Source organism: Paroedura picta, chromosome 2, assembly GCF_049243985.1.
Source record: "Paroedura picta isolate Pp20150507F chromosome 2, Ppicta_v3.0, whole genome shotgun sequence".
Classification (NCBI taxonomy): Eukaryota; Metazoa; Chordata; class Lepidosauria; order Squamata; family Gekkonidae; genus Paroedura; species Paroedura picta.
This window is the reverse complement of record NC_135370.1, coordinates 167,527,788-167,550,692: the sequence shown is the minus strand read 5'-3', so window position 1 is coordinate 167,550,692 and position 22,905 is coordinate 167,527,788. Positions and strand designations below refer to the sequence as shown.

The following is a 22,905-nucleotide window of genomic DNA, read 5'->3' as shown; positions in this document are numbered from 1 at the left end:
AAGACTCCCAGAGGTCTGCTTTTTGTCTCAGCAGCTGATGACTACACACAATGCAATCTTCAATAAAGCATTTTGTAGGATGAGAAGCTGCCTAAGAAGTGTGCATTTCCCCACTCTAATGTCTGCTGGATGGAGAAGGAAGCAAAAGAGATATTTGTGCTTTGTTAAAGGGCAGGGGAAATAAAACCCAGGACTACAAGGGGAAAAGAACAGATTCTTCCCTGTTCAACACAGAGCAATGACTCTCCCCACCACCACCAATGATGAAAAAGTCAAATGTAACTAAACTATTGCAATACCCCCAGATATACATCAGGAGTAACTAACACTTGGGAGTAGCTAGCTAGCCACTCCCATCTCCATGCTCCCAGCCACTAACTTCATTAGGCAGCCCAAGACCACCTATAAGCCAAAAAAAAAAAAAAAACACCTCTGCAGTCAAGTATAAACGGATGTCCAAAGTATAGAAAGGAGGCAACTAATCCTTGCTGAGTAAATCCAAATACATTCCTCTGTAATACTAACTACATACACATACATTTAGCAAACTCCAAAATTGCACAGTAGATTTCTATTCCCCTCAAGTTCATCTGCGAGCCAGCGTGGTGTAGTGGCTTCTAAGCTGGCGAGCTGGGTTTGATTCCCTGCTCCTCCCCGTGCAGCCTGTCACAGTCCTGCTAGAGCTGTTCTCACAGAGCAGTCCTGTCGGAGCTCTCCCGGGTCCCCCTTCCTCACGGGCTGCTTGTTTGGGGGAGAGGAAGGGAAGGCGACTGGGAGCCGCTTTGAGACTCCTTCGGGGAGTGAAAAGCGGGGTAGGAAAACCAACAACTCTTTCCTTTAAGAAATACGCTCAACAGGACCTCGCCAAAGGAGCACTCCCGGGTTTGCGCAGGGCGCCCGCAGCCACCTACAACAACCCTGCCAGGGTGACAAATCTCAAGCAGCCGCTTGCCCACAGACAGCCGCTACCAAAACAAATGATTCCGTATTTAAGGGGCTAAAGGATTCTCTGCAAAGGGCTCGCAGAAGCCGAGCCGCCCCTAAAGGGACTGGGCGGGCAGGAGCCCGTGTTTCCAAAGCAGGGCAGGCTCCTCCTGCCCGGGCACCCCTGGGACCCCCGCCGCCCGTCGCGATGGCAACGGCCCCGCCAGACTAGGCCGCGTCCCGCCGCCTCACCTCAGCAGGGCCCGGGGCCCTCCGTGGTTCTTGGGGCGGGCATGGCTCGCCAGCCCCCAGCCGCGCCGGGAAGGGAAAGCCCAGCGCGACCGCGGCCTCCAGGCGGCAGCGGCGGGACGGACCTGAGGGGCGGAGCCGGACGTGAGCGCACTTCCGCGGGGAGCGGCCTCCGCCGGAACGCCGGGTGGGCTGGGCCGGGCCGGGCGAGGATGGCGGGTAAGGCTGCTGGGGGGCTTGGCAGGGAAGGGGCGGGAGTCGAGGTTGCTTCCCCAGCAGATGGTGAGTGGGTGGGCAGGAAGGGATGTGCCAGGGTTTGTCTCTCGTGGCCCTTCCTTGCATACCCAGGGAATGGCTGATCGCCACTGTGGGATGGTGGGTGAATTTCCTCCAGGCCAGGCTGGATTCTGCAGATTTTTCTCTTTTGATTTGGGGGGATCACTTGGGCATGGAATTGGGGTCAATAGGGGTGAGCAGGTAGTTGTGAGTTCATGCATGGTTGGACTAAATGACCCTGGACGTTCCTTCCAACTCTATGGTTCTATGATTCTTGGACTTCCATCTCCTTACGTTTTCCTGACCACGGGATTCTACTCAACATAAGCTGAAGCTTGTTAAAATAGGGTTTTTACCCAAATAACAGAACGTCACCAGACATTGCTGGCTTGATGTGTCTCTAGTCCAGGGGTTGTCAAACTGCGGCCCTCCAGATGTCCATGGACTACAATTCCCATTTGCTGGCAGGGGCTTATGGGAATTGTAGTCCATGGACATCTGGAGAGCCGCAGTTTGACTACCCCAGCTCTATTCTAAACTTGCAGTTTGGGGGTGGGCGGGGAGAGGAAGCAGTGTCTGTCTGGAGCAGTCTTGAAGACCCACATCAAATTCAGGTCAGAAGCTTTCATGTGCATGCATCCATAATTACATTTTGTGCATCTTCAAGGTGCCACTGAACTCAAAGTAACCAGGGTTAATTCTGCTGGGCTTCCAAGATCTAAGGAGGTTGGGCTGGTCCGAGCCATCCAGGTTAGGGCTGTAGGTAGGGGATTGTAAAAAGGATAAGGGGGATAGATTCACTAATAACATTTGCAAAGGCCGATATAACCAGTGAGTAGCAGGTTGATACACGTTAAACATCAAGTTCTAGCTGCGTGGCAGAAAACGCCCTCAAATAACAGCCAGTTCATGACGGCCCAGTAGGATAACAAAGTTTGAGTCCAGGGGCACCTTTAAGACCAGGAGTTTGATTCAAGGTATGAACTTTCGTGTGCAAGCACACTTCCTCAGATACAATGTCATGGAAAGAATCAGTTCAAACTTACAGGTAGAGTGTGAGAGTAAATTCACATACAGCATAATGAAAATGGTTAATAGATTCCAGAGAGAAATAGGGAAAAAGAAATTTGGATTGGTTTGCATCCACTTGAGATAGAACTGCATGGGAGACATTTGGTATACAACAAATGTGTCCACATTAAGAAAATAATGGGCAAATAGATAATCAGTTGTTGACAGCAATTAGCTGAGACCTTGCCCTTCTGTACCCTGCCTGTCCTCTCAGGCACAGAAGCATCTTGGGACATGATCTTCTTTGAAGCAGAACATTTGGCTTTCTCTGTTCACAGACCAGAGAATAGCATATATATATTATTCCAAGTTACATTACATTATGCTAGTCATAGTAACACTACATTCTACTTGTTCAAATCAATTATTCCAATTGGAGATAGTTTGTCATTTTCTGGTACTGCATAGTGACCCTGCTAATAACCAGGTACAATCTTGCTGGGCTTTCAAAATCTGAGGAGGTTGGGCTGGCTGAGCCATCCAGGTCAGGGCTGTAGGTAGGGGGGGGGGTTATAAAAAGCATAGGGAAATGAGGGAAATGTAAATTGGAAGCATGATGTAAAAACCCAGAAGGCAACTTGAAGAACGGGATCTTGCAGCTACCTTTAATTTTCCTGATTTAGAGCACTTTTGATTTTGTGTTTTCTGAACAGGAAGAAGCCTTACTCCTAAAACACCGGGGTTATCAGTCAGTGCAAGAAAAATTAAAGATAATGCAGCAGACTGGCACAATTTGATAATGAAATGGGAGAAGTTGAATGAAAATGGAATGACCAGTGCTACCAAAATCGTGAATATCAAAATTGCTACAGGGTAATAAATGTCCGCACTACCCTTACAAAGGTCATCTCTGTTGTTACAATTCAGTTAGCTGGTGGTCTTTTAAACATTCACACCATGCAATATTTATATTAAGAAATTACTGTTACCCACCAAGAAAAAACAATGATTCTGCATTTGTTGTTGTTGTTATGTGCAAAGTCGTGTCCAACCCATCGGGACCCCATGGACAATGATCCTCCAGGTCTTCCTGTCCTCTACCATTCCCCGGAGTCCATTTAAGTTTGCACCTACTGCTTCAGTGACTCCATCCATCCACCTCATTCTCTGTCGTCCCCTTCTTCTTTTGCCCTCGATCGCTCCCAGCATTAGGCTCTTCTCCAGGGATTCATGATTCTGCATGCTGTCACACAAACAATTCCCCTGTAGATAGATAAGCTTTTCTTAAGTGCACCTAAAGCAGTCTTGTGTTTCTTTTGGGACGTTCAGGTGGTGTACATGGTATCCCTGACCTGGATGGCCCAAACTAGTCCAGGCTCAGAAGCTAAGCAGACTCCTTCTCATTTGGATGGATCCCTTGAATATCAAGGGGAAGGGGGAGACAGTCCTTGAGGGTCAGAGAGTGTTGGCCTGGTTCCAAGTTTATCTCAAAGTTCCAAAGGTGGCTGAATACAAATTGCTTTGCAAAAATAGCCCTGTTTTAAAAAAAACAACAACTATTTATCTGTTGGAGCTTGAACTTGCACAGGAAAAGTCCAGCTTTGGGAGGCACTAAAAGGGGCCACAGAGAGACTGGTAAAGCATAGGGAACTTGACTGACTTAAAATTAAAAGGCAGAAGAGACCAGTTTAGGCAGTAATAGAAATTGGCCTAGTTAATGTTCTGCCTCTGCCTTCAGAAGCCTGCTGAGTACAGTTCATTAGTTGACCACACTAGGAGTAGAGTGAATCATAAGTATCAGCCTAGTAGAGGTAAAGTAATCGCCAGGTATCCAAGACAGGCTCTTGACAGTTGGTGACTTGGGGGCTTAGTTGGCATTTATTTTATTAAAACTTGTGTTTTAGAATGCTCTTTAATGGCAGAGAATATATTTTCCAAAATGTGAGAGGGACTCTCCCTTGACTGATACATCAGAGGCATAAGAATCCAGGGGTGAGGCACCTTCTCCCTGGTGTGTATGGTGGGGGAAGAGAGTATTTCTTCTGGGCAACAATGCTGTTGACAGCTAGAGAGGGTAGAAAGAATAACCAGGTTCAATAATGGAAAAACAATTTTTTTAGGTTTAAAGACAAGTTGGAGATAGAATGTGAAAATGTTGCCTCCAATGACAGAAGCCTGCCACCCGATTACAATGTTGAGTTGGAAGAGAACTGTGCAGAACTACTTGGGACCCTTGAAAATATGGTACTCTTCTTCACCATAATTACACTCCTCTTTTTAAACTAAGGCCACACTGTGAAATAGTAAATCTGCTCATTTTTCTTCCCTAGTAACTGTATTGACCTGTCTGTTAAGTCCACATCCATTCATAGAGACCTAAACGGGGCTTCAAGGAATGAATATGTCTATCAGTTGGGTGTAGTGGTTAGGAGTGCGGACTTCTAATCTGGCATGCCAGGTTCGATTCTGCGCTCCCCCACATGCAACCAGCTGGGTGACCTTGGGCTCATCACGGCACTGATAAAACTGTTCTGACCGAGCAGTGATATCAGGGCTCTCTCAGCCTCACCCACCCCACAGGGTGTTTGTTGTGGAGAAGGAAAGGGAAGGCGCTTTGAGCCTCCTTCAGGTAGGGAAAAGCGGCATATAAGAACCAACTCTTCTTCTTCTACCTTTATTGAAGCCATTCAGAAGTGCAGAAAGCATTTTATCACTTGAAAAAAACACTGAGAATTTATAGTCCTGACCAGGCACCTTGACTAGCAGTGTGCCTCCATTTTAGTTATTTAGGCTTACGGGGAGAAGTCTTTTCCCAACACTGAAATCCTCTAAGCAAGTAAAATGGAAGAATCAAAGAACCTGGTGTGAGATATGCTTACTGTTAAAATGAGCTGCAGCCCAGTTCTTACATTAAACACCTTACCTATGCGTTTGTTCTCAAATCCCTTAAGATAAAAATACATCAGAAAATGGAGAAGCTCTGTTCAACAACTAAAGGAGTCTGTGACTTGGAAAAATACCACCATGGAGACCATAAGACATCATTATTCCACACATGGCCCACACCCTATTTCTGTAAGTCAATTCTTCTTTTGAAATGGATTGTCCCTTTCTAGTTCAAAAAGATGGCTGTTAGTTGAAAACAATAGCCAAAATACATTCAGTTAGTTCAGTGTAGCTCATGCTGACTGGACTGCAGTTCTATCAAGTGGATTATGGATTTCCAGGATTATACTGTATTTTTGTACTTAACAATTCCCTGTATTGCATAAAGTTAAATTAGATTTTTTTTTTCAGCAGGGCTAGGGTAGAAAATCTCCTTTGGGGTACTTAAAAGTTGCGGTATTTTAATCTCCTAAAATGATAAATGGAGGGTGGCATAAACATTTTTAAAAAATCAAATATTGTAGTGTTTGGTATTATAAAAACCAAAAGATGTCACTGTAGAACAACTTCTTGATTTTGCTTTTTATTTCAGATGAAGCTTCTGTCAAACTCCTAGAAATGTACTCAATGGAATTGAAATTGAAGCAAACTATTGTGCAAGAGATTGCACATACTGCTAACCAAGATCTCTTAATGGTCTACCTGTCATCATGGTTATATCAGCCTTATATTGAACACAGCAGCAGAGTTCTGTTAGAAAGTATGTTATTGGAAACGGGACACAGATCTCTCCAGTAGGTACTGGAAAAACCTCCTACCCTGAAAATCCTTGGATGAAAGCTGAACTGCAGAATCCTTTAATATGTTCATAATTTAATATGTTCATAATAATATTTAATATATTTTGGTATGTTTATATAATCCTATCCTGGAAAAGGGTTTTATTTTTACTGAATTAATGATTTTATTATGACTTTTATAGGTATACCTGACTAAAAAGTAAAATATGTGACATTTTAGAGCAATATTTGGCCGGCGATATTCATTTTGTTTCAAGGTATTTCAGCATCTGTTCTCCCCACAACCCTCAGTTTAGAAGATTTGAATCCTGAGTCAAGCACCAAGATGCAGTTTCCTTAGCAGATCAGTTCTAGCTGATTCAGTTTGTAGCAATTGCTTGTAGTTGTTGTGACTGCATGTACAAAGGTACCCGAAAAACAGGCACCTAAAGCCAGTAATTTGACAGTCTACACCAAAAGGGTTCTAACTTCCACAAAGATCAGACCCAAAAAATCTGAATGGAGGAAGTGAGAAGCTGTTTGTGGAAAAAGTCAACTGCCATATGAGGCACGAGGATTTCCAGATGAAGTAGTAACGAAAAAAATAACGAAAAAAAGAATCCAGCTAATAGAATGTATACTGGCATACCTGTAGAGTTAGTACGATCAAATCTATCTTACTGTGCACCACAGAACGCTAGAGGATAACTGTGACAAATTGTAGGACTTATTGTGATTATAGTAGCCATAATCAAGATGGCATTTAAAACAAAGGATGTATTCCAAAACCTGAATGGGGAACAGGTAAAGCAGTTCCACGTGACTTAATTCTCCTCTGAAGCCAGAGAGGTATCACTTGCCCTTCAATGAATGGCCTTCAGCCAACCAATAAAAAGATTCTAAATTTCCTTCAGCAACAAATCATTCACCCGCCAAGAGCATGTGGATTTTTACCTTGTTTCGCTTAACTGTACATCTGCTTAATGACATTAGGCAGACAAAGAGCCTATTCAGACAGAATTAAAAATAATTGTTTAATTAAACTCTGGTTAGGGAAACCTTCCTTACCCTTTTTACCATTGAGAAAGCCTTGAAACATACTTCAGGCTTTAAGAAGTCCCAAATGTGGCACAATTGAGCAGAATATGGTTGGGAAGCATAGTTGTGTACGTGCCCAACCAGAGTCTGTCCCCACCCCCTCCAGGCCCATAATTGGCCCTTTTAGGAAGGGGGGAATGGGACGGCATGACCATGAGATCATATAACAAATAAATGCAAAATTAATTAACTCCTGCCCATTCAGGAAACTTTTCCAGGGCTGTCAAGAAACCCCAGGGTTTCACGAAACCCTGATTGTTAAAGCCTGGGTTAGGGGATTGTCCTTAGTTAAGTAAATTTTGACTTCACCCTATCTGAATCAAAGCAATATCCATGTTAGCTATATATTACAATCTACTGCAGGGCTTTCTACTCAAGAATGTAAGACTGCACCACTGATGTGATGCCAGTGTTAGCAGGAGCTATTAAGACCATACTTTACATATCTGTTGAGTAATAGGCCAGAAAGGTGAACTTACATTGGTCAAGCCATGTGCTGATGCCTCATGCATAGAATTGAATTACTGTTTCAAATCATGCACCTAACAATGAATTTAAGCAAGCTTGTGCAAAGGTAATGAAATACCATAGTTTCCAGAGCTGATTTTTTCAAGTTGAGGGGGCCATGATATAGAACCACTAAATCTGTTATAGAATATGAGACTACATAGATTTCAAGTATCTTTGTTTTTAATATTTCTTAGCAGTTCGATCTCAGAACATCCTTTACTTTATCAGAACATTGTCAAGAAACAGTGCAACATATCTGCTTAATTCATTCTGGGAAGATTGTATCAAACAAGTAGGCAATGCAACCTATAAGGAGCATCTCTCCGTTATCAAGCAGTTTAGTCCTCAGACGTTTTTGATTACTACTCTAAACTCATTCAACCTAGCAAAATATATAATGCATAGTATTTCAACATTTAAATTAGAAAAATACATGTTAAATAATTTTATTCCCCCAAGACAGTATGCTCTGGGAAGGAAACAAAGCAATTTCAGAAACAAGATCTTTGCTTCCATCCTTCGTTCCTGCTATTAAACACCTCCAGCATTTTCAAACAAGTTTTAGCTGTGCAAAGGAGCACAGTGGTAACAGTACTGTTGTATTGAAACAGCAGAACCTCTAGGACACGGGTAGTCAACCTGTGGTCCTCCAGATGTCAATGGACTATAATTCCCATTAGCCCCTGCCAGCAAATGCTGGCAGAGGCTCATGGGAATTGTAGTCCATTGACATCTGGAGGACCACAGGTTGACTACCCCTGCTCTAGGACAAAGCAGGACCAGGCCAGCACAAGCCTCACCAAGGGAGAAAAAAACCCAGGGATTTCATTCATAAGAAATATTCTCTTTTCCTTGGTTATACATTTGCCAGGCCTCTCTAACCAGCACACTGATGCATCCCAGAAATAAGATCAGTAGCATTGCTGAATCATGAAGCCCTTTATACAGCAGCCAGCTCTCTGCTGGATTCTCAAATGGATGAACTGCTGTCATGACTATTGGGAAGGTATTTCCCAAGCTCAACACTGTCAGGGTTTTCAGGTTGTTCCACCTTTTGGCGAATAGGAGTGTCTTCATTTTCTTGCTGAAATTGGTATTTTTCATTATGACTGTTTTCTTCAAGCGCTGACAGGTCAGAGTTCTGACTAGATACTTCAGCGTTACCGGATTCAGGACCCCTTGGCCTGCTTGCTGTGTTCCAAGAAACATCCGCGTGTTCCTCTTGCAAATTTCCTGCACTGACAGATGGTTGTATTTCATCACAGGAGAACAGGCAGGCTGGGCAATGGTCTAGTAGTCCCAAGGTTCTAGAAAGCTGTAAGTTCTCAAGCCCTGCATTCATTGCTTCGCAGGGCAGACCAGGATTTCCACAATCCATTGCAGCTTCCAGTTCAAGTGATTCATGTTCCTTTGCCAGTGTGCTTCTGCAGCAGCTATTCGCTGCAGATCTCTCTTCTGGAAAGAAATACGAAGTCAATTCCAAAAATAAAAACTTTACATACAGACTTCTACTTAAAAGGCGGAGTGGAAAATCTTTTTAATTGTCATACTTGGGCATGTCATCTAGTTACCTATAAACAGTGTGCGTGTGTAAAGCACAGTCAAGTCACAGCTGACTTATGGCAACCTTGTAAGATTTTCAAGGCAAGGGACATTCAGCGATGGCTTGCCATGGCCTGCTTCTGTTTAGTGATCCTGAACTTCCTAGGCGGTCTCCCATCTAAGCACTAACCTGGGCTGACCCTGCTTGGCGACTGCATTCTGAGAAGATCACGCTAGTCTGGGCCATCCAAGGCAGGGGAGATGTTGGTTTTAAGGCAGTTTATTCAGAATCATAATTACGGAACCGGATTGTAGAATTTAACATCTAGATTGGCCACCGAGCAGCTATGAATGAACATATTTTGCCTACCGGTGCAACATTTATTATTTCAGGTAGGTTCACTGTAGCCAAACCAATGGCAGAAACAGGATTAGCAATCTAGTGTCAGCCCTTGCCTGGGATCTGAGAGTGCCCTCAAAGGACCTTTGGGAACATCCCAGACTTGATTCTCAGTCCTTAAAGTAGAAAACTGACCTGGTTTGCAAGGGCATGATCCAAGTTTATCTTCCTCACCCCACAAAGCATAAAAACAATTCCTGATAGTGAAGAGGGACTTCTCCTCGAGCTTGATGCCCTTCTAACTTTCTGTATCGCCCACTGTATCTTTCTCGCATCCCTTTCCTTCCTCACCATCTTTCTCCAACCTTAAGCCTGTCCACTTTTCCCTTTCCTTGGTTACCTTCCCGCTTGGGTTGTGTGATTTAGCCACCAAAGTGGCTTCCCGCCCGTCACAGCCAGTCAACGCACGCCTCCCTCCCCACGGCACGGTGCTGGCTGCGACAGACGGGAATGGCCGCTTAAGCGGCCGAATCACACCACCCTACTTCCCACACCTACCTATTCCTCTCTGCCACCAAGGATGAGCTTGTTGCTGGCTGCTGTAAAAGACAGGATGCTGGGCCAAATGGCTGATCCCAAAGGGTTGTTCTTATATTCAGAAGAGGCAGGCACTGAGCACGGACCAGGTGTGGGCTGGGTGACAGCCTGCAGCTTCAGCTGTCACCTGTCCTCCCTAGCAGTTCCCATCGATGCATTGTGTGTGCTGCTAAGTACCAGAGTGGCCACAGGTTGTGATACAACTACAAAGTAATATTAGCAAAAGCTATAAAAAATTCTCTGAATTGCCCAATTCCCATCTAGCAAAAGCCAACATGGTTGTAGTAGTTAAGAACTACAAACTCTAATCTGGAGAACTGGGCTTGATTCCCACTACTCCACATGCAGCCAGCTGGGTGACTTTGGCTAGTCACATATCTCTTACAGCTGTTCTCAAAGAACAGTCCTGTCAGAGCTCTCTCAGACCCACCTCCCTCACAGGGTATCTGTTGTGGGAAGAGGAAAGGAAGGTGATTGTAAGCCACTTTGGGACTACTTCGGGTAGTGAAAAGCACGCTATAAAAAACCAGCTCTTCTATTTTCCCCCTCAGCATCTTTCTACTTTAAGGGCTACAGTACCCTTTGAAATAAGTATCTTTTAAGCCAAAGACAATTTATACAGTTCAAGTACCACCTTCATATGTAGCACTTATTTCTTCCATTCCATGATGACTCAAGTAATCCTTCGTGTTCTCCAGCAGGCATTGCTCTCTATTCCTTTTTGCAAGTGGCAAAGTTTCATCAGAATTCTGTTAATATAAAATTTAGATAAAATGGCTGCTGTCAAGCCACATATTTATCCACCAAAGGATCATCACAAAGGCAGAAATACCTCTTAACATTTCGAAGCTGCAGCATATCAAAAAGAACCACCCATTGGCATATAATCAGAATGACACTTAAGTATCTATATTAGATACTATATTAAATACTATATTAATATAATATTAATTAATATAATATTAAGTAATATTAAATACTATATTAGATACTATATTAAAAACATTGCAATTTTCTTTGTTGGTGGAATGAGCTTCCCAAAGAGATTAGGGCCCTGCCAGAGCGATCGCAGTTCCGCAGGGTCTGTAAAATGGAGCTCTTCCGCCAGGCATTTGGTTGAGGTCAAGCGAACCAACATCATCTTCTGGGCCCCCCAGACATTTTTCACAGTCAGAGTAGTTCAGCAGTGGAATAGGCTGCCTAAGGAGGTGGTGAGCTCCCCCTCACTGGCAGTCTTCAAGCAAAGGTTGGATACACACTTTTCTTGGATGCTTTAGGATGCTTAGGGCTGATCCTGCATAGAGCAGGGGGTTGGACTAGATGGCCTGTGTGGCCCCTTCCAACTCTATGATTCTATGATTCTAAACCCCTCCCCATGAACAGACTTGAATCGACCAACCTACAGGACCACAATCAACAGGCTGACATTATTATAGTTAGTGTTGGAATCATTATAGAAAGATTACCAAGCTGTTATTGAAACCACTGTTACTGTTGTGTTTGAGTTATTGAACTAAACCGTATTATTCCTATGTTATATGTAAACCATCCTGAGCCGCAAGGGAAAGTGGTATATAAATACCATAAATAAATTATACTGTCATTCATCAATGTGGAACAGTAATAAGCGACAGTAAGATGTGGCCCAACGTAAAGCTATGATGGCAAAAGAACATTATTTTCAACCAATCTGTGGTGCAAAGATGGCATCTTCTGACATGAAGAACATGTGCTAAAACAATCAGAAAGCCCCATATGCTGTTTTGATATTTAAATTAATAGGACAAAATCCATAGTAGTACCTCAGCTGCTCGTTTCTGTCCTGAAGCCTCTGTAAAGACATGGTCACCAAAAATTTTACTGTGTTCAGAGGAAGAGCCGACTTGAATATTCTGCACTACAAATAAATTGCAATCCATTCCTAATGATTCAGCAACCTACAAAAGAAGGGTCGGTCTCATCAGATGGAAATGACCATTACAGTAATCACCAAAACATTAAAGTACTTGCAATATTGGGACATGTTGCCTACATGTCTATTTTACATGTCTATTTTACTTGTATTCTAAATTTTCGCTTGTAATTTAACACAGGTATGGACAACATCTCGGGTCCTTCAATGTTAACTAAATAACTAAATGCCTCCTTCGAGTTTCAGTTTAGTCTTCACAGAATGACCCAAATACCTTTACAGCATTTTGGGAAAGCACACTTTTTGTAGCATGAGATATAGCAACAAGCAACGTCAGTTTTATTTAAGATCACAGGCTCGTATCTAAATTCACCATTTCTCTTCTTTTTCAGCAAGTTCTGACAGATTTAACCTGTATGCGACTAGTAGTTGCTGGCTAGCAATGAATGTTCAAATTTACCAACCCTCAGTTACCTTGGGATTTTTAATTTCCAGAGGCTCCTTTATCTCAGGATTACTGATATACTCTTGGTACATTTTCATCACCATAGCATGCAGTTCTTCAAATTCCCTGTATACATCAGGAAAGAGCATTTTTGTTGGTTCTTCTTTTTTCACCTTGTTAAAAAAAAATAAAAAGCAGCATGTTGAGTGGGCTGGCTATAAACAACATTCATATCCACCTTACAGCAACAAGAAATACTCTGATGATGCACAGGCTACTTCCAGAGATTAACTGTAGAAAGGACTGTTGAAAGAGAGTCACAAAGTCCAACACTTTTTTCTCATAGGAACATAGGAGGTCATGCTGGATCAGGCCAATAACCCATCCAGTCTAACAGGGAGTCAAAGAATCATAGAATAACAGAATTGTAAGACACCTCCTGGGTCATTTAGTCCAACCCCTCACACAATGCAAGACACTCACAACCCTATCGCTCATCCAGATGGCTATCCAACCTCTGTTTAAAAATCTCCAAAGATGGAGAACCCACCACTTCCCAAGGAAGCCTATTCCACTGAGAAACCGCTCTAACTGTCAGGAGGTTCTTCCGGATGTTTAGATGGAATTTCTTTTGAATTACTTTTGAGTCACACAGTGGCTGAAACCGAGGTGCCATCAGGAGGTTCACCAGTGGGGCCAGAACTCCAGAAGCCCTCCCACTGTGCCCCCCCCACCCACCACCCCAAGAATACAGAGCATCACTGCCCCAGATATAGTGTTCCATCTATACCTTTTGACTAGTAACCGCAGATGGACCTCTGCTCCATTTGTTTCTCCAATCCCATCTTGAAACTCTCTATACTTCTGCCACCACTTCCTGTGGCAGTGAATTCCACATATTAATCACTCATTAGGCAAATAAGTACTTTTTATCTGTTCTAAGCCTACTGCTCATTGATTTCATTGGGTGACCACAAGTTCTTGTACTGTGAAAAAGGAATAAAAATACTTCTCTCTAACTTCTCTATCCCATGTATAACTTTGGAAACCAGCTATCACGCCATCCCTCAATCATGGACTCTTCAGCCTAAACAGCCCTAACTTCAACTTTTCTTCGTAGGGAAAGTGTCCCATCATTAAAATTAATAATTTTAGTTGCCCTCAATTGCTTTCATGAACCCAATCAATGTGTAAGGAGTTAAAATCACCTACTTTGATACTTATTTCATCTTCTACCTACTTTCTATAATTCTTTTGCTGTTTTTTCTAAATCATCCTCTAAGTTTTGATACGGTGGGTGATAAACTCCCTCACTTAAGCTTCCTTCCTATTTTCACCATAGTGTTTCTGTAAGGAGATCTGTTTCTCTTCTCATTTTTATTACTGGACTGCATGCTCTCTCTGACATACAGAGCTACTCCACCTCTGATCTTTCCCTCCCTCTCTTTGTTATATAGTTTATATCTAGGAATCAATGTATCCCACTCAAGTCTATTGCTATCTCTCCTGCTAACTCTGGCTGCTCGCCTCCTACAAAACAGTGAGGAGTTGCAAACCAGAATCATAGTGTTGCTTTTGCAAAGCTACAATGGAAGGTAAACCCCTTAGTTTTAACAACTACTAGTAATTGCAGAGGTTGATTCCCAAAGGTTACAAATATTTGGTGTGCCTTTTATCAAAGTACTGCACACATCATGCTGAGAACATGACAATACAAACAGGTTGGGCAATTTGCGTCTTTGGAAGAGAGCTACCAGGCTCTGACAAATGGCACTTCTTAGGAGAAAAATCTATTATTGAAGTAACAGTAAAAGCTGGATTCACAGGTTCTGGTTCACCAATGGTGAAACCTCCTTTTAGCATAAGAGGCATGCTCCACAGGAGAAAGGCTCCAATATTAATGGAGCCAAGCCAGTAGATCCAAACCTAAGCCTGTTTCTGCTAATATTTTAAAAGTAACCTCACCTTCAGACTCGCTCTTGGCCATGCCCAAATTTACTTTTGTTTTGGCTTCATTCTCAGCTCCATATCAAGAGATTGGCTTAAGAAAACTGCCTGACAATAGTGAACTATTTCCCCATGAGCAGATATAGCAAGAACTCACTGAGCCCTATTGGGAGGGCAATATAGAAATTCAATAAATAATTATAATTATAAAGACTTCCACAGGCTCTATTTCCTTATTCACAAGAGTGGCTCGAATCATTTAATGTGTCCTGTTGATACTTTTGCTTGGCTCCAGGTCTGTTTTTAGACTTCTGGTTGGCTCTGCAAGACTAATTCCCATCACACTGTTCACTGAATGTCCCATCCTGTCAAATGTATTAAAATCAAGTGAGAGAGACAGACTACAAATAAATAAGAACACAATGGCTTAGTCAGCACGTTCTTAGCCAGAGGTAAGCTTTCACCCAGTTAAGGAAACTGCAGCCACTTTAGACTATGAAATTGTAAGACTTAACATTATAAACTTGCCTTTGTAAGTAGGAATTCAAACACAGTAACAAATGCTGTAAGATGTGGAACCACCAACTCCATGAAATCTTCATTGGTGCATTGCTGAATCAGCTGTTAAAGACCACAAGGATTTCTTTAGAGAAGCCATAAATCACAATGCTAAAACGCCAACTCTAAACATATGAGGATTAAGAGAGAAAGAAGGATATATGAAATCATGGAACGCAAGTCAAATCAGCAAGTAACATCAATGTTAGGAGTTAGCTCCTATCTTCATTACCCAAACAAAAGCTGTTTAAGGTGCATTTAAAGAAATCTCAAATGGCAACACCAAAAGCTACTTTATACCACCACTCTGAATAGGACACAGATGCACAAGTCATATACATGGCATTAACCACTTACGGCAAACTTTTTCAGTGGTGAACAGATCCAGCATGAGCAAACCTGACCAGTTTCATTTTACACACTACCCTTTATGAAATGTGTCAATTAGATTCATACATTTTAGTTTGTTAAAGTGGCATCAAGGTACTTACTAATCTAATGATTTTGACAAAAGCATACACATTCCATTTCAGAGACCTGCAAGTAAATACAGATCTTGGCCACATTCCCCCTCTTGCTGCTGCTCTGCACCCCTTCCAAATGCTTTTCCTGAGGGTCAGAGGACCGTCTGGAACAAGACAAGATGCGGCAGGGGAGGCTGCAGTGGGAATCCACAGCAACTACCCCCTTGTGCCAGTGGCAGGCTGCCCACTGCAAAGTGGGGAGGGGGAGACTAGAGCCAATCTAAATGCTTGTAGATAGTGTAGGGAAGCTTTGCAATAGGCAGTATCTTAAGAGGGGAAATGCCTCCAAGCTCATACCTGCATTTTCATTAATATGTTCTTTAAAAATATCCATGTTTCCCTCTGAGCCACAGTCACTGATCAAAGATGATCAAAAGGCTTTGAATAGACTACTTAACCATTTATTTGAGAACACAAGAAGAGCCCAGCTAGATCAGATCAGAGATTGAATCCATTGAATCCTGCATCCCATCTCAGCTGCCCTGAGCCTCTAGAGCAGTGGTCCCCAAACACCAGGCAGCAGTCCGGCACTGAGCCACGGCTCCCTCTCCCTGCCCCCCCCCCCACAGCCAGAAACTCACCAGGCCGCGAGCAAATCGGCCAGCAAATCGGCAGGGGGGGGTGAGTGCAGCTGCAAACGCATATGCGTGGCAGGTCCTCACATGTGCGTTTGCACCCAGTGGGGCCGCAAACACGCACGCACGGGGAGTTTCATGCATGCGTGCATGCACACAACTGCCACACGTGCACATTTGTGGCCCCACCGGGCGCAAACACACACGGATGTGGCACGCATGAGCGTTTATGCGGGGGCTGCCGCATATGCGCGGGGCATGGATCGCCCTCTCCCCCACTGGTCCGCAACCCAAAAAAGGTTGCGGACCGCAGCTCTAGAGGATGGGGCATAAATAGAAAAACAAAAAAATAGTAGCCAACCAGGTCACCTGGAGATTTGACAGGACACAGAGGCTTTCCTTGATGTCTCCTGGCACTGGTATTCAGAGGCTTACTTCCTCTGAACATGGAGGCTCTTTCTAGTCATCATGGCTAGTATCCGCTGACAGATCCCCTTGATCGCCATCAATCTGTCTAATCTCCTTTTTAAACTGTCTAAGCCAGTGGTCCCCAACTCCTGGTCTGGAGACCGGGACCAGGGCTGATCCGTGGATCAGTCGCTACCGGGCTGCGGCTCCTCCTCGTCCTCCTCCCCGGCTGCTGCCTCGGGCACTGCCCTGCCACTCTGCCGCCGGCTCACTTTTGGTGCTTTCCAGCGGCCGCCATTGCTGGGGCTCCCCCTCAGCATGGCACTGCGCAGCTGCTGCTGGCAGCGCCCCCCCCCAGTGGGCGACGGGAAGTCGGGGGCACCGGCGGGAAAGCAAGGGGAGCAGGGGCTCAGGCGGCGGCAACATCCCTCAGCAAAAGACCCCCCCCCCCGGCCCTCAGTAAAATTATCAACGTTGACTGGTCCCCAGTGATAAAAAGGTTGGGGACCACTGGTCTAAGCCTGCAGCTGTCATTATATCCTTTGCCAATGAATTCCACATTTTAATCATCTGCTGTGTAAAGAAGTATTTTGCCTGTCCTGAATCTACTGCCCATTAGCTTCACTGAACGCCTGCAAGTTCTAGTATTGAGGGAGACAAGTTCTTTGGCAACTGTCTCTACCCTGTACATAGCTTTGTAAACCTCTATTATGTCAAATCTTAGTCATTTTTCTACAGTAAAATGTATCAGAATCTTCATCCTTTCACTACAGGGAAAGTGTGCCAGTTCCCTAGTCATCTTGGTTGCTAGCTTCTGTGCTTTCTGCAGCTCTGCGATGTCCTCCAAAGATGCAGTGACCAGAACTGAACACAGAATTCCTAAAAAGATCACACCATAGATCAGGGGTGGCCAAACTGTGGCTCTCCAGATGAGCCCCTGCCAACATTTAACATATAGATGTTAAATAACGTGGGGGAGAGCGGTGCTCTCCCCCACGTTATTTAACATCTATATGCGTCCCCTGGCTCAGCTGGTACGGAGTTATGGGCTTGGGTGTCACCAGTACGCTGATGATACCCAGCTCTATCTCTTGATGGATGGCCGGCCAGATCTCCCCCCAGAAAAATTCGCCAGTTGTTTGGAAGCAGTGGCTGGATGGATCAGGAAGAGCCGCCTGAGACTCAACCCCTCTAAGACGGAGGTCCTTTGGCTAGGCCGAAGGGAGCAGGAACAGGAAGCGCGTCTTCCCTGCCTGGACGGGGTACAATTGTCATCTGTGCCCCAAGCCAGGAATTTGGGAGTGATTCTGGATGCCTCACTTTCCATGGAGGCCCAGGTCACTAAGGTAGCCCGGACGGCGTTTCTCCATCTACGCCAAGCTCGGCTACTAGCACCCTACCTGCCCCCGGAACACCTGGCCACTGTGATCCATGCAACGGTTACTTCTAGATTAGACTTCTGTAACTCGCTCTACGCAGGCCTACCCTTGTCTCTAACCCGGAAGTTACAGCTGGTACAGAATGCAGCTGCACGGGTCCTCACTAAATCATCTTGGAGGTCCCATGTTCAGCCTCTGCTGAAGCAGCTGCACTGGTTGCCAGTTTGTTTCCGGATCAGGTTCAAGGTTTTGGTATTAACCTTTAAGACTATACGCGGCTTGGGTCCTGCATACTTGAGGGACCGCCTATCTCCTTATGCCCCCCGCAGGGCACTTCGCTCTGCGGGTAAGAATCTGCTGATGATCCCAGGACCCCGGGAGGCACGCCTGGCCTCGACAAGGGCCAGGGCCTTTTCGGTCCTGGCCCCTACCTGGTGGAATGAGCTCCCTGAAGAGCTGCGGGCCCTGTCGGAGCTCTCTGAGTTCCGCAGAGCCTGCAAAACGGAGCTCTTCCGCCAGGCGTTTGTCTAAGGCCGGGTGATGGCCCGGGGCTAAGATCGGACCCCTCTCCCCGGAGGGGGGAGGCCAGTACTAGACTGACCTGGTTCCCCAGAGTGTTCCATCCTATGCCCAATTATCCTCCGTTCCCTTCTGCTCATCCAGTGGGCCTGTACGGGAATAGTTTTTAATCGCCATCATTGTGATTTAGTCATTGTTTTAATGGGGTTTTAATGGGAATTTTAATGGTTAATATATTGTATTTGTATTAAAATGTTGTGAACCGCCGCGAGCCGGTTTCCGAGAGCGGCGGTCATACAAATCAAATAAATAATAATAAAATAAATAAATAACATGGTAATTGCAGTTCATGGACATCTGGAGAGTCACAGTGAGGCCACCCTTGCCGTAGATCTATACAGGGCCATTATAATATGAGGTGTTTTATTTTCAGTCCTTTTCCTAATAATCCGCAACAGAGCTTTCCTTTTTCACTGCTGCAGCACACAGGGTCAATGTTTTCATTGAGCTATCTACTTGACCATAATGTCTAAATTAACTAAAATTGCAGCCGTAAAAATTGCACCCTGATAGAACAGAAAGGCAGAGTATAAATTTTGTCAACAGAACAAATAAAATTCCTTAATTACAAAAACAAGTTATACATACCTCTTTTAGCCTAGCTTTCCTTCTAAATCCACTATGATGCTCAGCTGGCGTATGGGTAAGAGACTGGGTAGGGATCTCTCTAGGTCTGTTAAATCTTCCGGAATACTTTGATCTTACAGCATTCCTGCGGCGGCCATGACGCCTTGGATGTCTAGATCTCCCTGTACCCAGGCGTAACAAATGGATGTCCTTTTGTTGTGCTGCAAACATTCTCTTTCCTCCACCTGTATCAGACTTTTAAAAGAAAACTTAACATTAGAACAGCCTTTTCAACTTGTTGGCCTTTATGCATTCATTTTTCAGTCTGAAATGATGGCAGCAATAACCTTAGAGTATGTACCTCAAAGTGATGGGTACACACTTGTCAAGTCAACCAAGAAAACTCCTTTTCTGAAGCCATACAATGCCAGACTGACAATGGTCTACCCTTATGCCATTACTACACCACTGCATCATGGGTATGGCTTGAGTCCCGTGTACAGGTATCCTAGGAAAAGAGCTTTAACTCTTGAAAGCTTATACCCTGGCAATCTTACTGGACTCTTAAGAGGCTACTGGCCTAGAATCTCACTCCATGAATAATTGGTAATACTAGGATTACATCTCTCTCCTCAAATCCACGAAGGCAGCGGTTCTAAACCGCCATAGCTCTATGACCCCTACAGCAGGGGCAGCACACATGCACATGCGTCCCCGCATCAAGGCGGCATGGAGGCAGCCGCACTGCCTTGGTGAAGCTATCTATACTTCTAGCCACCACTCCTGTGGCACTAGCCTTCTCCACGCTGCCTCGGTGAGCTATGAGGCAGCACAGAGGAGGCCAGCGCCATGCCACTGCTACCATGCCCCTGGGGAAAGGCCAAACGACCCCTCAAAGGGCCACAACCCACAGGTTGAAAACCACCGCACTAAGGGAACAAAATAAACTTTTTTACCTGTTGCCCATTTTCCAAGGCCTCTGCCTTTTCATTCGTTACAGTAACCTGTGGTGGTGGTTGGAGACTACTTTCATCATTTGCTTTCCCAGTGTCTTCCAGCAATGTCACACTACAAAGTTGATTCACTGGGGAAGATTCCTGTGGCCCATGGTCAGGGTTCAATTTATAATGTCGTGCTAAGCCCCCTTTTCCTATGTAGGATTTTTCACAAGTCTGACATTTAAACAATTTTGGCCTCAAGTCGTAGGTCAAGGGCATTTCTTTCTCTTTGCCCTCTTCATCCTCTTCTACACTGAGCTCAGAATAGTCATCAGAATCAGACTGGTGACAGTCTGCCAGGTCTTCAGTTTTAATGAATTTGTAATCCTTAGCTTTATATTTGGGAGGACGTGAAATCCGCCCTGATCGGGTTTTCACCTTCAGGTTCTTTTTAAGTTTTTGATCTCTTTGTTTCTTCTGAGAGTTTACAATAGGGTTTACTGGATTTTTTGAAACCAAAGTACCACTTGGAGTTTCTGCAGAGGATTTGTTTCTCTGCACATTTAATATTTGGTGTGCTGTTGGCTTGTTTGCAGATACTTGTCCATGGGGATGTAAAGGTCTCTGCAGGAGCAGCTGAATTGTTGGTCCAGAAGAGTTGTGTAAGAAGAACTGACGTGATCCAGTCCCTGTAAGAGGCTCTATTCGAATGATCTGAGGATTAATAACATTGAGACCCAAAACTTTTGCATTCTTCTCAACTGACTGAGCTGTGGTCATATTCCGGGATTGATTTGTGGCAAAAGATAGTGCTGGCCTTTCATTTTCTTTTGCCTGATCTGGCTGTACTTGGACACAGATGGTTTCCAATTGCTTTAAGAAATAGAGAAGATTATTTAAGCATAAGATTACATAGATGTCCCTCAAACTCTTGAATGATCTTGAACATCACATTGCTTTCCAAGCAGTTCTGAACTAGTATTTAAGTTGATCCTTTTAAGTTTAAACTAGATCTCCTGCATACAGACAGGCAATATCCACAGTAACATTATGGATTAGAAGAGCTGTTTGCTATTAATGTAAAATATTTTCTTCTTCCAGCAGGAATTGGAAAAGAGGAAGAGTTCAGTAGCACCTTAAAAAACTAACAACATTTGTGGCAGGATGCAAGCTTTCGTGAGTCTCTGCTCAATTCTTCAAATGCCTATTTTGTAGCCTTGAAGGTGCTACTGGGGTCTTGCTCTTTTTTATGGCCACAGACAGACTAGCATGGCATCTTGACATAGTAGGAATTAGGGTTGTGCACAGCTAAGTCCAAATTTGCCGTTCCAGGCCGACACAGCCAGCGCCACGCTGCAGGGGGAGGGAGGGGAGGTGTGGGCACCGGTGCATAACTCAGCACACACATGCAGGCATGGAGCGTGTGTGCGCTGAGTTATGCACCGGCGCAGGCCCCTCCCCCCATGGCGCTGGCTGCGTTAGCCAGGAACGGCCGATTCGGACACCACCACGCACAACCCTAGTAGGAATCAGAGTCAAGGAAGAATAGTCAAAAGAAGACTTTCACATTTCACTGGCTCCACTGTTCCATTTACAGTTAAAGGAAGATGGCTATCTGCAATGCAAGTGAGGCAGACTTGTCTCACTGGGTTCTTTTTGCCGATCACAAGATGTCACTTTGTAGTGTAACTAAAGCAGAGATACTCAACCCCCCTCCCCAATCTTGTGGTGAACCACAAGCCACAATCTTTACCACTGCAGTCCATTTGATCCCCTCCCTCCTGAAAGGATTGCCAGGTCAGGAAAATTGCTGAAGAGTGGAGTCCCAAGAGGGAACTCCACGAGGTATAATACCAAAGACTACACGGCAAGGCTGTCATTTCCTCCAGAGGAACTGGAGATCAGTTATAATTCCGGAGAGGCCTCCGGGCCCCACCAAGAGGTCGGCACAGCCTTGCATGAGCAAAACACACCGCAGAAAGCCATTCCCAGCCCGCCCTCCTCCAGTCATTCCACAGACGTGCCTGGGGTGGAAGCAGCCTGGCGGGAGGAAGAGCAGATGAGGCCGCTTCCGACCTGCCCTGCTGGAGGGCGATCCGCCGGGCCACGTCCTGCAGCTGCTGCGCCGCGTTGCGCGGGGCCCTGGGCACCAGCAGAGGCTCCGTGGAAGGGTCGGCCGAGCCGCCGAAAGGCCGCGTGGCGGAGAGAGGAGCGGGAGCCGCCAACCAAGGGCCCGCGTTCCTCGGAGCCTGCGGCTGCAGGAGGCCGAAGGACAACCCCAGCCCCGATGCGGCCTTTTCTCCAGGAGGCGCCTCCCCCGGCCGCCCTTCCTCGGCCGCCGCCCGCTGCTCAGCCACCAGGACTGGCAGGGTCTGGAAAAGCTGCAGGGGCAAAGATGCCCCAGGAGGAGCGGCCCGATCGTCCCCGTCAGAGAGCGCCGAGCCGACCTCCCCTCCGCTCTCCTCACCAGCCGCCATCTTGACGCGGCTCTGCGGGGCAGGGTTTGAAGGGGCGGCCAACCATAGAGACCGGAAACGGCTCGGGAGTGGACTTCCGGTTTGAAAGCGGGAAGCCGCGATTGGCGGCGGGAGAGGCGTCGCTCTATCCTTCCCGCCTCGCCCCTTTCTATGGCGCTGGAATGATTCCGGCGGGGCGTTGCGTTGAAATGAAACGGGGAGGGGTCGTGTGGGGGCAGGGCTTGCGTCCCGCCTCGCGACCGTGTATTTTTTTATTTGTTTTATTTATTTATTTGTTTGTTTGTTTGTTTAATTTCTATATCGCCACCTTTCAAAAGATGTATTTATTTATTACATTTATATACCGCCCTCCCCTGAGGCTCAGGGCGGTTTACATGGAGCTGG

The 22,905-nt window shown here is 45.3% G+C and overlaps 3 protein-coding genes across 5 annotated transcripts in view; 1 reads left to right on the top strand and 2 right to left on the bottom strand.

Annotated features, from left to right (window-relative positions):
* The window catches only part of TECPR2 (tectonin beta-propeller repeat containing 2), a 70,971-nt gene extending 69,654 nt beyond the window's left edge, over window positions 1-1,317 (bottom strand). The window contains exon 1 of one of the 2 annotated variants that reach the window (XM_077323734.1): window positions 1,177-1,317. The gene's annotated coding sequence lies outside the window, so the exon portion shown is untranslated. The remainder of the gene's footprint in view (window positions 1-1,176) is intronic. The other variant, XM_077323735.1, reaches the window with a different exon arrangement.
* On the top strand, window positions 1,218-9,251 carry CINP (cyclin dependent kinase 2 interacting protein). Its single transcript, XM_077323739.1, has 5 exons — window positions 1,218-1,392; window positions 3,174-3,333; window positions 4,581-4,704; window positions 5,412-5,535; window positions 5,939-9,251. Exons 1-5 carry the CDS (start codon window positions 1,218-1,220, stop codon window positions 6,142-6,144), a joined length of 789 nt encoding a protein of 262 aa, XP_077179854.1. The 3' UTR covers window positions 6,145-9,251.
* On the bottom strand, window positions 7,892-22,534 carry ZNF839 (zinc finger protein 839). 2 transcript variants are annotated; one of them, XM_077323736.1, is made up of 8 exons: window positions 22,069-22,534; window positions 20,063-20,917; window positions 19,128-19,361; window positions 15,045-15,137; window positions 12,599-12,742; window positions 12,015-12,149; window positions 10,847-10,961; window positions 7,892-9,188 (listed from the first exon to the last, which is right to left on the bottom strand). In XM_077323736.1, the coding sequence occupies exons 1-8, from the start codon at window positions 22,519-22,521 to the stop codon at window positions 8,704-8,706; spliced, it is 2,514 nt and encodes an 837-aa protein (XP_077179851.1). In that variant the 5' UTR covers window positions 22,522-22,534; the 3' UTR covers window positions 7,892-8,703. The 2 variants fall into 2 exon arrangements, with proteins under 2 accessions (XP_077179851.1, XP_077179852.1); XM_077323737.1 differs by lacking the exon at window positions 19,128-19,361.
* Between the last annotated feature and the right edge of the window lie 371 nt (window positions 22,535-22,905).

Coding starts and splice junctions, on each gene's coding strand:
- CINP (XM_077323739.1), top strand. CDS start 1,218: ATGGCTCGCCAGCCCCCAGCCGCGCCGGGAAGGGAAAGCCCAGCGCGA. Junction 3,334..4,580: donor AATATCAAAATTGCTACAGG/GTAATAAATGTC, acceptor CAATTTTTTTAG/GTTTAAAGACAAGTTGGAGA. Junction 4,705..5,411: donor TTGGGACCCTTGAAAATATG/GTACTCTTCTTC, acceptor AAATCCCTTAAG/ATAAAAATACATCAGAAAAT.
- ZNF839 (XM_077323736.1), bottom strand. CDS start 22,521: ATGGCGGCTGGTGAGGAGAGCGGAGGGGAGGTCGGCTCGGCGCTCTCT. Junction 20,918..22,068: donor CCAGGCTGCTTCCACCCCAG/GCACGTCTGTGG, acceptor TATTTCTTAAAG/CAATTGGAAACCATCTGTGT. Junction 10,962..12,014: donor GACAGAAACGAGCAGCTGAG/GTACTACTATGG, acceptor TTATATTAACAG/AATTCTGATGAAACTTTGCC.